At 37.0% G+C, this 16,799-nt stretch overlaps 2 protein-coding genes across 3 annotated transcripts; both read left to right on the top strand.

Annotated features, from left to right (window-relative positions):
• LOC110841842 (cation/H(+) antiporter 19) lies at nucleotides 1-10,043 on the top strand. 2 transcript variants are annotated; one of them, XM_035848407.1, is made up of 8 exons: nucleotides 1-2,231; nucleotides 2,375-2,470; nucleotides 5,525-5,556; nucleotides 5,639-5,664; nucleotides 5,749-6,005; nucleotides 6,107-6,152; nucleotides 7,021-7,331; nucleotides 7,662-10,043. In XM_035848407.1, exons 5-8 carry the CDS (start codon nucleotides 5,753-5,755, stop codon nucleotides 9,689-9,691), a joined length of 2,640 nt encoding a protein of 879 aa, XP_035704300.1. In that variant the 5' UTR covers nucleotides 1-2,231; nucleotides 2,375-2,470; nucleotides 5,525-5,556; nucleotides 5,639-5,664; nucleotides 5,749-5,752; the 3' UTR covers nucleotides 9,692-10,043. The 2 variants fall into 2 exon arrangements, with proteins under 2 accessions (XP_035704300.1, XP_021943232.1); XM_022087540.2 differs by lacking the exons at nucleotides 1-2,231; nucleotides 2,375-2,470 and adding an exon at nucleotides 2,676-5,445.
• A 2,684-nt stretch (nucleotides 10,044-12,727) lies between these two features.
• On the top strand, nucleotides 12,728-16,037 carry LOC118433852. Its single transcript, XM_035846208.1, has 8 exons — nucleotides 12,728-14,129; nucleotides 14,198-14,435; nucleotides 14,504-14,681; nucleotides 14,900-15,015; nucleotides 15,078-15,148; nucleotides 15,237-15,499; nucleotides 15,578-15,664; nucleotides 15,743-16,037. Exons 1-8 carry the CDS (start codon nucleotides 13,909-13,911, stop codon nucleotides 15,955-15,957), a joined length of 1,389 nt encoding a protein of 462 aa, XP_035702101.1. The 5' UTR covers nucleotides 12,728-13,908; the 3' UTR covers nucleotides 15,958-16,037.
• Nucleotides 16,038-16,799: the final 762 nt, after the last annotated feature.

The raw sequence follows: 16,799 nt of genomic DNA, 5'->3' as shown, positions 1-16,799 counted from the left end.
ACCGCTCTCGTTACAATTCTTTACTGGACCCACTACATATTTTATTTTGCATACATAAATTCTTACATTTATTGAACTACTTGAGATTTCAAAAAAAATGTTTTTACTAGTGAACGAGAAGTTGGCTGCATTGACCGATACCACATATAATGGCCAAACAATTGTGAACTGTGCAAATCTATGATTTTGGATATCTAATTGATTCCAATTCTGGTGAAATCGCCAGACCTTTAAAGGGAGAAAATTATTCTAAATGACTAATTAATGCTAAGTGATTAATTATTGCTTCCTGTAAGGAATGGTAACTAGAGCGGTGATGCAAAAATTCTGCAATCCAAATGTATTTACAGAGCATGGGGCACTTATACTGAGAAGCATTCAAACGCTCGCGCGAAAAAACTGGTACAACTTAAACAAACCCGGCCTACGCTGTTTGATAGACAAACCAATTAGATAAGTCTCTGATTTTTTTCTACTCGAAGTTCTTAAAAATGGCTCCTCCATGACCATTTTAGTTAGAGGTACACTGAAAAAGTTTTCCAGACAGAATTTCGCCGGAAATGTGATAAAAAAGGCTGAATGCACGTGTGCATGAAATTTCTTTGGCCTCAATTTATAGAATAATAAATATAGAAGATGTTAGAAGACAATCCATTAATCAGGGACTGCCTCCTCCCCCTATAAACCGCCCCCTAGTAAATTGGTCGAAAAGGCTAAAAACAAAGCTCAACAGTTTGATCGACCAGGAAACGCCAATGAGCAATCGCAACATGGCGAAACGGCTAAAATCGAATCCCATAACTATTCAAAGAGTCATTAAAGAGATTTGGACAATTTCAGACTGAAGAAGACAAAACTGCATGCGTTGAACGAGAATCACATCGCTTTTCGCTAATTTTTACGCTAAAAAGCTGTATGACAACCACCTTGCTGGAGGTAAGGACGAATGTGTGGTCACAATCGATGAAGATTTGTTCAGGGTAGATGACTGTAACGGGACAAGGTCAATTTGCGATGCATCGTGGAGAAAATGTTCAAATCAGTTACGACTTTAGATCGACTTTGGAAAAGTTTTCAGGACCAGTGGTCATAAATAAGCCTTCAAAAGTGTCAGGAAGTGCTTTCATCAAAGAAGAAGCGTTGCAGACTTGTAGCCCAGAATCAGGGGCATCACATTGAGCAAGTTAATTATCCAAAAAACATCACACGTAGGTTAGAAAAATTGTTGAATTCTTCTCAGTATAAGTGCCCCACTCTCTGTATTAGCTGAAATTGCACTACCTCACTAAGATTTTCCACTTTTTGGGACCTTGTTTATCTAAATAGTAAATGCATATCTACGCAGATGTACATACATACATATGTACGCTGTTAGAAATCTGGTAGAGTCAGGCAGGCATTGATTTCTCAGTATTAAAGTTGCTACCGTATTGTATTAAAATTATGTATAACGGTCCGTAAACATTTGCTGTCTATGTACATGGTAAATAGAACTCTGATTCCAAGCTTTCACTACACAGTATAACTTATCAATATCACATTGGTACAGTCATACATGAATACGTCTTGGAATTATTTTTATACTAGATTTCTAGAGTGTATGAATCAATAACGTTGTCATCTGGTAATAAATCTGGTCCTGATTGCTTCATATTTATCGAAAAGTTTGTTTTGGGCGTTCTTTTCTTACAATTGTCAGTAGTAAATACAAATCCAACTCAACATCAATGTCTATTTTTACTAGCAATTGACTTTGTCGCCATTAAAGTCAATACAGCACCTCATATTAAACACAAGTTCAATATCTGCTTGCATCATGGAAAAGTTACGGAAAAAAACTGTGGCAGAAGATTCCTATAATGGAGACAATTATTTAATGTCTGAGTCATTCATGCATGTGCTGGAGTGGTGAACAATACGTAAGCATCTGTCGGCATCAATTTGCATACATACACAATTTAGTAAACATGTGTTAACGATGATGTTAACTATTTCGAATTAAGCCACCAGTATTAACCGGTCCATTGGAAAACTGGTTTCCAAAAATTCTATACCGGTTATGAAAGAATACTCCCATACAAAATTTGAATGTGACAATTGATCCATAAATAAATGCATACATAATTACTATGAACTTTACACATGTCATGGCCAATTTTTATCTAGATCTCTCATCCGTCGCCAATTTTGCAGTAGTATTCACCTCTGGAATGATTTGCAATTTTCGTTGTGTATGTACATATTTGTAATAACGAAAAAAGTAATTTTTTAGTCTGATACGGAAAGAATTAGCTGTTTAATTGACACCACCACTTCGTCTCAATTCAGCAATATTTAGTTAATTTATCATTGTTTAATTTATTTATATGTTAAGTGAAGTAAATAATTGGCCTGGAATACTCAAGACGTTCCGTCACATTCAACCGATAATTAACCCGGACCTACCGAATTCTAATCGGGTGCTTTGTTGGTAAGAAAAATAATAATTATGTACCTTCTACTTAATGATTTTTATTAAGAATCAGTAAACTTGTAGAATTTATTGTAGCTTCGTTACACTGCAAATAAACTGGTGTCAATTCCGCGCGGTGTAGTCACATATAGACACCACGCGGTGTTAATTGCCCGTATTAACACCGCGTGGTGTCTATATGTGACTACACCGCGCGGAATTGACACCAGTTTATTTGCAGTGTACACTCACAAGTATGTAGTAACAATTAAGGTTGATATTGATTACACATTTGTACATATATATGTACGTATTTATATACTTGTCTGTGTTTAACTTAAATTACTTGCTTTCACATGTTGCTACTTTATCTAAACCATAAGTAAAATAATTTATATGTATGCAAGCATGTATGTAGGCACGTGCATGAAAAGCCATTTGTTCATATTGAAGGCAACAAATTCTGAAGTGTACAACAGATTAGCCAACAAGGAAAAATAATATTTTAAGCTTTGAACGAGATAATTTTCCTCTAATCTTAATGCTAGCAGTAAATTTTCCGATACATCTGTATTCCGTTGCGTACTGAATAGTAACAACAATTTTTTGGCGCTTTTTAACTACCAAACCATTTATTTTTAGAAATATTATTTTGCCTGCTAGATAATTACACATGTTTGTGTAGCACAATTACTGATATTCTATGAGCTGCTAATTATGTACACACCAGATTGTTTTGCATTACCAGTTACACGCATCGTGTATACATATATAATAGTCAGCATATCGGGGATTTAAAAAAATGTAATAGTCAATGGAGATTTATCAAGTTGACGAAAGGAAAATGTACAATTTCCAAAAAATAGATACATGTATATTACAAAATGTACGTATAACTTTGTATGCTAAATTACATATGTACGTAATTGCATGGCAAGGGATATTACAAAAATTTGTAGGATGCAGTACACAAATGTGTACAATAAGTTACTATATTTTGAAAAATACTTTGATGGTCAACTGATACAAAATTGTTGCACTAATGTACATAATTTGTTAGCCAAGGACAGTAGTTAAGCACATCAATAAGCACAGTTTAAGTAAACTTTTCTTTGAAATCGTTACCAATAAAAACACATTCTTGCATGCATATGTATGTCCTGCGTAAGTAATGTGATTGATTTCAGCTGGAATATGCAGAATCTGCATTGTACATACATAACCATGTAGATTAATGCATCTTATCTTTCCCATATGATATGCACATCGCTCTGTGTCATTGAGGCAAAAATGTTTCCTAATCCATCACATCCTTCTCGTACCGTCCCTCATCTTAATTCTGACACATTGTGACAATGTCAATGTCATATGATTTTAATTTCAATTTTATACACATTCACGACCAAGGTGAAAGACTACGCAAGAATCACTTAAATTCAGTACATTCTGGAAATGATCCGCTTCAAAGGGAAAAATACCGATATTTGCCATTCCAAATTATTACTTTTACACTATGAATACAAATTTAAAGGATGTGACTGTCTCGAAATACCAACCTCAATTGGTCATGCTTATTTAGTTACTGCTACCGTCTCATGTCGGTGCTTTATGACCACAATTTGAACGTATGTATTAATACAATCCGTTCCAGATAGCCTCATGATGGTGATAATTATCATTTTAAAATAGAAATTACAATTTTTGAGCAGGTTAAAACTTGAAGAAATTAGTTACCCTCACGCAATTGAACCATTGTGGTAGAAAAATTGAAAAACAAACATGTACAAATTTCTTGTATGGTCATTTACAATTTAAATATTGGAAACTCCTTTCGCTCCCGAAAACCATCATTAGTTAATGATGGAGATGTGTTACGTATGTTCAATTAAGGGGAGAGGGAACGTTCATAAATTAGAATGAGGCAATTCACGCAGTGATTGGGAACTTTGTAAAATCTGGAAATTTTGTGAAATAATTTTACAAATTTTTATAAAATAAAAAAGCCCTTGATCTGAGTAAGTTTATAAAAATTTGCAAGGTAATTTTCTTCAGAAAAGTTGGTAAAATTTGGTAAAAGTTTATAAATGTACGGATTTTACAGTATTACCAAAAACCGCGTGAATTAATTCAATGATATACATAATTTTTGCGAAATCCATGCGAAATGCTGGATTTTAAGCCACATAATTCATGCCCGTTCCCGTATCGACTTCTGAAAATTATTTGTTAAGTATTTATCTAATCAGGTTTTGCATAATGACGTTCACCACAAATAACTCCATTACAGTTATTGTAAAATCTTATGTCAAAGAAGGCGTAATTAAGTTTAGCATAATTTTGGAGAGTTTGAGTCTAAATTTTGTTATGTTTGTCTTCCAACTTCTAATTGATTTTTGTTATGTGATGATGACTTAATGGTGAACCTGAAAACCTTAGGATTTTGTTATGTCAAATCTTTCACTTAACGACAAGTAGTGTGCGTGAATTTGAATTCAATCCGGTTTTTTCAGGTAAATACTAACCTAATTTCAATTTCTCATGAATTTTTGTAAAAAAAATAAATGTTGGGATAAATCAAATCGAAATATTCAATTAGCTGTTTCTTTTTTTACAAATAAAAGACATCAATTAAGGCTTTCTTGTGTATATTACAGGCAAGATAATGTAGACAATTATGTACTAATTTATTCGAACTTTAAAGAAGAGAGGTTAGAAAGTCTGAACTACACGCTTAACTCAACAAAGGTAGCGTTGAGGAATTATTTTTAACGTTAAACGTATGCCATAATTTAAATTGGTTCCATCCCGCATGTGTAAATGGACAAAGATTTTTTAGCTGAAAGATAATAATAGCTTGGTAAATGGAGCACATTACTTCAGACGCCTTCTTGCCAGCAGGAAAGCACAAATTGTGCAACTGTACATAGTTGTTACATTTTAATATTTTTAGAAAATTTTGAGCAAATTAAACTCGCTGATTTGTGAGATATTCGGTTAGCAAAAAATCGCAAATATTTCATACTTAGAACTAAGTAAAATTGTTTTAATAAATTTTTACCCATCTTTTTTTAGAAAATCTGGCTACATAATTTCTAAGATATTAGGTTAGTAACAAAAATATCAAAGTATTTCATATTTAGGACTACTGCAAATTATTTTAACGAATTTTCCCATTTCCATTTTCAGAAAACCTGGCCAATTTGTGACATTAGGTTAGCAAAAAATTCGCAATTATTTCATATTTCATATAAAGGGCAGCTGAAAACTATTTTACCAATTTTATCCATTTTTTTCAGAACCATGTCCAATCACAGCGTTGTGCAGCATTTGGCTGCAACGTTGATACACAATATGACAAATGCGAGCCACGAAGGGATGCCCGACGCGCATGCGCATGGAAATCATACAATCACCGAGGGGGGATTTTTATCGGGACGAAATCCCTTCGTTTTTGTGGCGTCCGCTCCACTGCCTACTTTTATCGTGCAACTTGTCGTTATCGTTTCCATGTCGAGATTTGTCAAATTATTCCTTTCGCCAATTAAGCAACCTGGTACGTATGCAAATCACATATTTATTTCGCTAAATACCGAATTTCTTCATTCGGAAAGGAATTATTTAGTTACTAAATATGTATGTACCACTTTTTTTCAGCCGTGATTGCGGAAACCATTTCTGGGATCATACTCGGTCCAACTTGGTAAGTATTGCGTGAAGGAGTGTGCATAAAGAATGTTATCTATTTAGGTTACATAGTATGCACATGGATTATATGCTCCCTGTGTTAATTATAGCTTTGTGATGCATTTACATATTTTGGTAAAAGTTGAAGTCCTTTATGCGCGTTGTCTTGGTAAATTTATATCATGTTTCTATGTCGAGTCGCTATTTTGAGTGGTTTCGTACATTAATATTCATACATATCTCACGCAGGCATCCATACATATTTTGTACATATTTTTAGAAATGTGTACGACGTACATACAATCCATGAACTTAAGGCTGCAAGTTTTTAGTTCACAACTATTAAAAAGAATAAATAAGCAATTTGTTTCATTTAAGAGCGCTATCTACATATTTTGCCATATTATGAAAAACAAATTTTTAATGACCTCTTTCTGAACGAAAAGTAGTGTTAGACGCTCGTTTTACATAAAATTACACAACATGCTCTAGTAAGTGAGGCCATTTTTCTCAAAAATTTAAAGTGTCTTGATGTACATACATATGTCCTTAAAAAATTTAAATTGTTCAAAACCTCAAATTTTTCTCAGTTGATATGCATGCAATTTCAAAATTGTTCTGAATCTTTGTAATTCGAGACGCACCCGCTTTAAATACAGTTGTATACAATTTATTTACTCAACTTTTAGTAAAAAAAGATGGGAAAAAATTAGGTAAAATTGATCCCGTGTTTTCTAAATTTTAATCTACCCAATTGTTGTCACCCTTTTTTACACTACCTTAAGTAGATAAATTTTATGCAACTTTATTTTGAATGAGCATATGTGCATAAATATTATATGTATCCGGCTATTAATTAATTACTTTTTTTTCTATTCATACAGCATGGGCCACATTCCGTACTTTTCGGAAACTATATTTTCCAAACCGTCCCTCCCATTTCTCAACCTCATGTCCAACTTTGGCCTGGTTCTTTTCCTCTTCCTCGTCGGACTCGAACTGGATCCTCGCATGTTGAAGAAAAGTATTCGAAATAGTTTGGCCATCTCACTCACTGGAATGGCACTTCCGTTCGCCTTAGGTGCTGGGGTTTCGTACATCCTTTACACCTACATCGAACCACCCTCGCATCAGAACGGCTTCACCAAATATTTCTTGTTTCTCGGCGTTGCCATGGCGATCACTGCTTTCCCTGGTAAGTAGAAAATGTTTAGCAAAATAATCTGTTCATGATTTTTTGCAACTTTTTCAAATGTCTTATACATACTTCACTCAAAAGAAATTTGATGTGCAAGAAATGATAGAAATAGGCGCCATCTAGCGGCATCTTTTTTTTCTGACACGTTTTATAAATTTCTGGCACGTTTTTTAAATTTCTTATACTTCCCTTCAAGAAATATGCTATTGTCCGCTAGATGGCGCTTATTCTTGCATTTTTTGTTCAAGAAACTATATCTTCAAAAACCATAATTTCATGCACGTGGTTTTTTACTGCAATAACTTAATCTAAATATTTTTCTTCCAGTCCTCGCCAGAATCCTGACCGAACTCGGCCTCCTAAAAACCAAAGTTGGCGGCATCACGATATCCGCCGCTGCCGTTGACGACGCCACGAGCTGGTGCCTCCTCGCCCTCGTCATCTCCCTCATCAACGCGGGCTCCGGCCTCATCGCGCTCTACGTCTTCCTCATGGGCCTCGGCTACTCGCTCTTCCTCATCTTCGTCGTCCGCCCCCTCTTCGTCCGCCTGCTCCGACGATCTGGCGCCTTCGACTCGACGCCATCCCAAGTCATGATGTTCCTCACGCTCATGATCGTCTTCGTCTCCGCCTTTATCACGGACGCGATCGGGATCCACGCCATTTTCGGCGGCTTCCTCGCCGGTATCATAATGCCCCATGAGGGCGGTTTCGCCTACCACATCACCGAAAAACTTGAAGACATCGTCGCCATCTTATTCCTTCCCTTGTACTTTGCCCTCTCCGGCCTGCGAACCTCAATCGGCTCTTTGGACGACCCCATTAGCTGGGCCATCGTCCTTCTCGTCATTTGCGTCGCCTGTTTCGGCAAAATCTTCGGCTGCACCCTGGCCGCCAAAGTGACCAAGATGAACTGGCGGGAATCCATCACGGTCGGATGTCTCATGAACTGCAAAGGCCTGGTCGAACTCATCGTCCTAAATTTAGGCTACGACGCCCAAGTAATATCCCAACGCACCTTCGCCATCATGGTCATCATGGCTTTGGTCACGACCTTCATCACCGTCCCGCTCGTGTCCTTCATCTACCCGCCCCTTTACCACGACAAACCAGAAGAACCCGCCAATTCCACGCATCACAAGGGGAAGAAAAACGGCCCGCCAAGTGTGCTCGTCTGCGTCAACAAGATCGAGCAAGTCCCCCCAATCTTAAGCGTGATTCACCTCCTCCAATCCAAACTGAACACCGTGGTCCCCAAAGACTCGAGGAAAGGGTCGCACCAAAGCCAGTCCTCCACTTCGGGCGGAATAAACCCCTGCCTCCGCCCCCAGAAGGATGTCGACATCACAAAACCCGCCAAAACTACGACCGGCGTCGTAATCAATTCCCTCCGGCTTATCGAACTCACAGAGCGGGATTCCTCCGTCATGCTGCAAACGTCTCAAGACGCCTTGAAAGACGACCCGGTCACTAAAATGTTGCGAACTTTCTGCGAAATGAACAAGAGCAAGAGCCACGTCCGCAGTTTGAGCAAGGTCGTCACCATGAACAGTTTTGGCGACACGCTGGTCAAGACTTCGGAACAGGTCAATGCAAAATACATCTTGATCCCGTGGAGTGGAAGTGGGTCGATGATTGAAGACATGCCGATCGGGCCGATCCAGCAGGCTTTTGGGGAGCACAGGCAACGCCGGCAGTCCATCCACACGCCCGTCCAGCATGCCAACTTTATCCAAGATTTGCTGGCCGGGTCGACCTGCACCGTGCTGATTTTGGTGGATCGAGGTCTGGACGTCACGTCGCCGAGTATCTTGTCAATTTCGAATGGGCAAACGCAAGTGCAAACGTATCAGCAGATTTATCTCCCATATTTCGGCGGGCCGGATGATAGGGAAGCGTTGGAAATTGTGATCGGCTTATCGGCCGTGCCTGGCGTCAAGATAAATGTGATTCGGTACAAGAATATAATTTCGAGGAGATATTCAGGGAATTCGGACATGGGTTCGGGCGAGAGTAACGATACGATCGAGCAGCCAGAAATGTTGGTGCTGGATGCGCAGGATGATGATTTGATTCGGCTGTATTTCGGGGGGCAGGGGAAGAATAATATGTTGTATTCGGAGGTGGAGTCGTATACGCCGGTGACGACGGCGTTGCAGTTTTTGGGGCAGTTGAGCAGTAGTGATTTAGTCATTATTGGGCGGGGGAATACGAGGATGCAGAATAGTTTGCAGTTTAAGAATGGGGATAATGAGAGAAGGAAGGTTTTGGGGGATGTGGCAGAGTCGTTTTTGCTTTGTCCGTGTAACGCGAGCGTGCTGGTGGTGCAGTCGAATAGGTTGACGACCAAGTTGTAGGGGGGGAGGGCTGGTTTTATTTTGTATTTATAGATAGATAAGTAATGTTAATGGTTATTGAAATATGTTTTGATAAAATGAGTTGGAAAGAAGTAGTATTTTTTATAAGGTGTTCAGTAAATACACAATGCAAAATTCGAAAATTGTTCTCTAACATAGTCCGTGTAACGAAAAAATAATAATTTCAGCTAAATGTAGTCGGAATAAAATGAAAACATTGTACCTAACATAAATAAGTAAACCAAAATGATATCCTTTTGTATGGATATATTTTAGTTAATATGTAATTTTGATAATAAATTTGCGTATGAATGAATTATCAATAAAGTTTGTATGTATCTTGAAAGTTTCACATCCTCTGTGTGCACGGTTACATTGAAATTTTAGTTAATCAACTAAATACTGATCCTAAGTTACATATGCAATTTCTTCTCTGGCATATGTAAATGTACCTATATACATACATAAGTGATTAAATAAAAATTTCACATGTGCATTCATACGTACAGTTTTAAGTACTTGCAAAAGAAAACTCTTAACTTTGTCTGTGGGTTACATACGTATACACGTATATGTACTTATATGTTCATACATAGCATGCAAATAGTTTTGATTATTTGGTTAATAGGAACAAAGTATGTAATCAGGAAATCGACACTAGTCTGCCAAACAATTAAGGTTGACATCTTATCAAAATATTTGCCATTCCCTTTCCTGAATTTTGATGGTGGACACGACCTCACAAACATTTTCATCTAATTGGACATCTTGACATTTTTGACGGTAAGTACCAAAGTACTCGCGGCAAGACCTTCCAGTCACCATGATTAGGAATATTAAATAGTACAATCATTTCCTTCATAAATAAAATATATCTCCGATCTATGATGGAGGTTATCACTGCAGACTGCAGATTCTGGATAATTCCCATTGTGCACCTTTTAGTTTAAGCTGGAAGACAATTATTACCAGCAATTACTTATTAACTACAATTTACCTTCAGAATTTATCATCAGTTTAAACTCAACCAAACTTTTTCCTTGCATTTAATTACTCATATTATTTAAAATTGTTAAAACTCAATTTATGATTGCACATCAATGCTATTTCATGCACGGGCCTCAATGAGGCCGTGAACAAGGAAAAAAACATTAATATACATATATGTACATACTTTTTACTTTAAGGAAGATGAGAAACTTTTTGCACACATGAACAGTGGCCTTTTTGTATTGTCGTAGCTCGTGAGAAATGAAATGTTAGATATTTTCCTGAAGGGTTTCTGTTTGCCTTGGAGGAAGAATCGATGTACATGTGTGCATCAGGTTTACACACGCATGCATATGTATGCAATTTGTGAACGTAGCTATTTATGTAAATTAATGTAATTTAATTGGTTAGGTTAACACAGCGTATCGACTTATCTACATTAATCGGATGATAAGTAAGTTGTATATAATTTTCCTTGTCAAGCTTTAATAATATTTATGGGCCTTCATAGATACACGTTTCCTGACAAATAATTAATCATCTCATTGTTGCTATATGTATATCTAGATGCGTCTTTTTATGCAAGTATGCATAAGAAATTCAACCTCACTACATATCTGATCATTCAAACCTGAACACAGGAGTACGAAGAAATTTTGTGCTTCAGAAATATATATATGCATACGCAAATAAAAATAAAAGTTAAGAAATGGCCGTAACAATAAATAACGGTTTCAAACATTTTGGCAAAGGTGAAATCGTTCTTAAAGGTATCGATCTGAATGCAAGCATTGGAGAAATGTAAGTATTTAAATAAATCGAAAAATTAATTTCGCTCATGGGAAAGCCAACTTATTTTCAAATTATGGGTATTCAGCTATGGATTACTGGGCGCCAGTGGATGTGGGCAAGTGACACTTGCTTTCTTAATCATTTTTTAAAATTATAAAGCTTCACAAAGTAATACTAGTTAGTAAAAGCGCAAGATTTAATTCTAATTTTACAGCTTTCTTTAATTTGCCATTAGAAAAACGACTCTGCTCAAATGCATCGTTGGCTTGCATGAGCTCGATTCTGGCAGCGTTACGGTGTTTCAAGAACCGAATCCCGGTAATCTTGATCGCCTTTGTGGGTACATGCCTCAGGCAAGTTAACACAGGGATGATTTTTAAATTTATATGTATAAAAAATCAGCAAACTTATGGAATTTTTTAAATCTGTCTAATTCTAGGAAGCCGCTCTTTTGGACACATTAACGATCGCAGAAACACTGAAATATTTTGGAATAATCTACGCCATGAGGACACACGAGATAAAATTGAATTGGATTGACGGATTGGATTTCTAACCAATTTTCTGGATTTGCCGCAAATCCATAAAGTAGTTCAAGATCTTAGGTGCAAAAAATATCGGCTGAGTAGTAGTTACGGCATTCAAGATCGGAAGATTTAAACAAACCATTGTTGTTTTGCTTTAGATTTAAACAAACCATTTTAAACAAATCATTGTTTTGGGTTATCCCGGTTTTGGAAATCTGATATAATCCAGTTGATTAAAATTTTCTAGAAAATCGGGTTTACCAGAATTTGAAAAGCCGAAATAATTGTAAATCGGTTTGTAACAAGTGTGACATAATCTAAAACCGATTTTGGATGCCCTACTAAAGTGAATATTTTAATAATTTTTGCTATATTTATCATCCATAAGTGGAGGGCAAAAGAGGCGGGTGTCCTTGGCCGCGGCGATGATACACAATCCTAAACTGCTCGTGCTGGACGAGCCCTGCGTTGGATTGGATCCAGTTTTAAGACAGAGGTAACTTTTCGAAATCATGCATCACAAATCATACATATTAATAAATACAAAATTTTCCACAGAATTTGGAAATACCTGCATGAAATTTGTCGTGATCATGGGACAAGCATAATAATTTCTACGCATTACATCGAAGAGACAAAATTTTGCCAGAAGGTTAAGTAGTGAATTTGCATCACAAGCAGAGTGCATTTTACATAACGCTACAAATTACAGGTGGGTTTTATGCGAGGTGGTCGTCTCCTTGCAGAAGACACTAGGGTTGCCGCGGGTAACGGGTCGGGTACCCGTTACCCGCATACCCGCACAATTCTTGCGGGTACCCGTTATCTGCGGGTACCGAGAGCTACCCGTACGGGTAACGGGTAGTTCTGTTTTTATTTAATTTTCGACATAAATCAGTTCCCAAAGAAAGTTAGCAACAAGTTTGCCCATTTCCCAACAAAAGCGTCAATTTATTATTTATCCATTTCAAAATTTGACATTTTACAGCAGCTAGGGTTTATAGCGAGCGTGTCTTTTCGGAAGCCACAGAAGCCTACGGCAGTCTCAAATACTTTTCACGTCCAGAAAATGCGGAGAAATTATTGTTTCTCAAACATAATGTGCCTGCTCTAAAATATGAGTAATAATTTGACTTATATTTGTGTGTAAGGCAAGGACTGATGAGATTTTAATTTATACTTTAAAGGTGAAAAACCTGAATCCGATTGAAAGCAATAATGTTATTTGTAGACAATTTTGTAATTAAAACTTCATTTATACCAAAATTTTAAAAAATCAAACTGTATTTATGTAGATTGAACCTTTTGTCAAGCTACACCAAGATTGTCCAGCGAGTATATTTAAAAGCCAAGCCAAAAATTAGGAATCGCGTGATACTTTCCGTTGAATGTCCACTTTGAAGAAAAATATTGGCGGCAAAATTCGATTTTTAAGTAAAGGTTCTGCATCTTTTTCCTCATCTGGACTGAAACCATGGTGGACTCTGCCCCCAATAGTTTTCTTTAAACGGGCTATTCAAGGGAAAGATAATTGATAATTCCTAATTTTTGGCTTAATGTTTTATAATTCGCTAAGAAATCCCGATGTAGTTTGAAAAACTTTCCATTGTAAGCCAAAATGTTTGAGTTCAGAAGCAACTAGTGACATTCCCATATCAAAGTATGGCATGCGTTACTTGCGTGCATTATCTCATATCAACCCAAATGAGCCAATAATTAATTCAATCGAATTTACTCTTAAGGCTGGTTAGGTTTTAACTCAATTCCCATAACGGGTAGCGGGTAACGGGTACCCGTGCGGGTACGGGTAGTTGTGCTGCGGGTAGCGGGTCGGGTAACGGGTAGCATTTTCGCTACCCGCGGCAGCCCTAGAAGACACGCCTTCTCTTGACACACGAGGCCACAACAATGGAGAAATTGGTGTTCAAGTTGTGCCAATATGATCAAAAAGAATCGAATTTCTCTAAATTTAATTATCTTAATGAGCACGGAATGTTTGAAGTTGTCGCTTCATCACCCAACCCCACCGCACCAATCGCTCGAAAATTCATCCATGCAAATGTGGACAATGGATCAAAAATTTACGCCCTCATGTTTAAATGGTTCCACCGACACCGTAGAGATTTAAGGTCCAATTAAATGTTATTTTTAATGTGTAGTTCCGTAGTTCGCTCACGTCAAGTTTTGTGATGAACAGATTCCACGTGTTCCAGCTCCTTATTCCGGCCATGTGTATGTTCATCTTTCAAAATGTGTTCGGTCCACTACCAAACCGGGTAAAGTTGAGTTTTGTGCATAATTCCAATCTGAGTTACACCGACGCCCCGCAAACATACTGTAGGGCAAATTTTCCAAACAGTTTGTCCCAAGAATGTTTAGCGAATGTGGAGATTTGCAATTTTATGGACACATTTGATAAGGATGAATTCATTTGGGTAATATTTATAGGAAAATACATCAGATACATATTTCCTGGTAAGTAATACCCTTAATTATTGCGAAGGTTCCTGCCAATTCGTACGAAGATGGACTTGACCAAGTCAAACAGGGCAAAACAACTGGTCTCATCGAGTTTCCGCAAAACTATGCTACACATTTAAAAAATCGAATGACCCTTCGAAATTTTGCGGATAATGAGACAATTCTTGGCTCTACGATATCAATTCGATTAGACGAAACCGGTATGTACATAAAACATAATGCATGTTTGGGATACGTATCAGATTGGATTTTTTGTATCCGAGAGGACAGTTCTCTATAACATGGATCCGACCCGATTTGAATATAGGATCCATGTTATAATAAACAGACGAATCATCCGGTCAGATCGGATTATGCCGATTCGGTATTGCCGAATTACCAACACCAGGAATTTAATACTTTAATACTCTAATTTTAGACCGGATGTTGGCTTTCTGGATGAGAAGGACACTTCTCGACACGTATCTAGTTTACTTGGGGAATATCTTATCATCATGCTCCCTCCCTAGTGACATTAGCATACCACCGGTTCATGTAAATGCACCGAAATTCATTAATTTTATTAGAATCCTCCAATAATCTAGATGCTATTTCAGTTCCATGCTGTCTACGGGTCCATAGAAGCGTTTGAATACATCGTCTTCATACAACCTGCATATATAATTGTGTACGTTGCTTTTTGTAATCTTTGTAATCTTGTAATTTTGTATTCATCGGATAACTTACATAATGTAAATATCATGAATGTCCTCCAGGATAATGTTTACGGTGGCGCTGGCCATACCGGTTATACTTATGGAGGATAAAATGATAGGACTTGTGGATAGAGACCATGCAGCCGGAGTGTACTTATGGCATCAACTAACCGCTACTTTTGCCACCCAAAGTTTAATGATCTTAATCCAGATTGGAGTAATTTTGGGAATAATGTATGGCTTGTATGGAATGGTGATTAATGGGCCGTGGGTTATAGTGATCGCGTTGATCTATGCAACATCTTTTACGGGGATGTCAATTGGTAAGAATACAGATTATGTATGCACGTACATATTTACATACTTTTTCGGCTATACTAATTTATCCTTAACTTTTTTAGGCTATCTAGTGGGTGCATTTTGTGACGGTCTTATGGAAACTATTCTAATCAATATGTGCATTATGATCTCCCTATTATTTTCAATAGGTATCTGGTTTTAAGCCTTTATTTAAGTAAGGTGGTATTAGATAACCTTCTGTATTTACGTTTTTGTTTTTGCTGCAGGACTATTCTGGCCCATGATAATGATGACGTGGTGGTTTCGTCAAGTGGTCGAATTAACCCCAATTGCATTTCTAGTGGAAGCGATGCGTTCAACATTTTCGAGAGGATCAGGAATAACAAGCACAAGCGTGGCGCTAGCCTTTGTATCGGCTGGTTGTTGGATTTCTGTTTCATTGATCATCACAATTTGTGCAGGAAGATGGAGACAGAAGTAAAATAGAATATTATTTTTTTTGAAAATTCTATGTACATAGAAATTACCTTATGCAAAGAATAAATATGTTTGTCAAACCAATATTATAACGTAAACGACATGAGGGTAATTATGGAAATATACTAATGATAACAAGTGAAACTTCCGAGGTGTCAGTCGTGTCTAGGGTACCCACTACCCACCATGTTTTTCTAAGAATCTACATACTAGAATCCTATAATCCTAGAATCCTATGTAGGATCCAGTCTTATTTCAGTGTAAAACTTATATTTAGCGCCGTGGTGTGGCGTCAGATTCGCCAATTTTTAATGTTTTTAATTTTAAACCCGCCATAATTTATGAAATCCTGGAAGAATATCATAATTTTTTGCTGAAATTGTGACAAAGAGTTTAACTTTCGCATGCAATGAAATTTAAAAAAAATTTATTTAGTTTTTCCCAATTTCGCAAATTTTCTTAGATAAGGGTTCCTCGAAAAACTCGTAAAAAATATCTCTCCAATGTAAAAAACGTTATTTTTTATTTAAATTTCGACTTTGGTGATCATTTTAAGCACACAATTATGAAAATGCAACAAAAACTGCACAGGTATTGTTAAGGCCCCTAAATATAATTTTTACAATGAAGTTTGAATGGATCCTTCATCTACGTATGGCCTTATAACGTTGCCTAAGTTCACTCATCAATCTTTAATTTTAAGCGAACTGATATTTTTCGATGCTAAAATATTTTGGATTAAAATGCACCGTCAGTTATTATCCGTAGGGTTTAATGTTCTTAATGGCTATGTATTCGTCAGAACCTAACGGTTTTTACTGTAATTGCAAAGCAATTAAGAGATCG

This window comes from Folsomia candida, unplaced genomic scaffold (assembly GCF_002217175.1).
Source record: "Folsomia candida strain VU population unplaced genomic scaffold, ASM221717v1 Fcan01_Sc001, whole genome shotgun sequence".
Taxonomy (NCBI): Eukaryota; Metazoa; Arthropoda; class Collembola; order Entomobryomorpha; family Isotomidae; genus Folsomia; species Folsomia candida.
The sequence above is the reverse complement of the archived record's forward strand: the minus strand, read 5'-3'. Positions and strand labels throughout refer to the sequence as shown.

Bases quoted from the DNA above. Each gene is read 5' to 3' on its own strand.
- LOC110841842 (XM_035848407.1), top strand. From the start codon at position 5,753: ATGTCCAATCACAGCGTTGTGCAGCATTTGGCTGCAACGTTGATACAC. The intron at 6,006-6,106 runs GTACGTATGCAA...ACTTTTTTTCAG, and splicing joins TTCGCCAATTAAGCAACCTG to CCGTGATTGCGGAAACCATT. The intron at 6,153-7,020 runs GTAAGTATTGCG...CTATTCATACAG, and splicing joins ATCATACTCGGTCCAACTTG to CATGGGCCACATTCCGTACT.
- LOC118433852 (XM_035846208.1), top strand. From the start codon at position 13,909: ATGGAGAAATTGGTGTTCAAGTTGTGCCAATATGATCAAAAAGAATCG. The intron at 14,436-14,503 runs GTAATATTTATA...ATTATTGCGAAG, and splicing joins ATAAGGATGAATTCATTTGG to GTTCCTGCCAATTCGTACGA. The intron at 14,682-14,899 runs GTATGTACATAA...CTCTAATTTTAG, and splicing joins AATTCGATTAGACGAAACCG to ACCGGATGTTGGCTTTCTGG.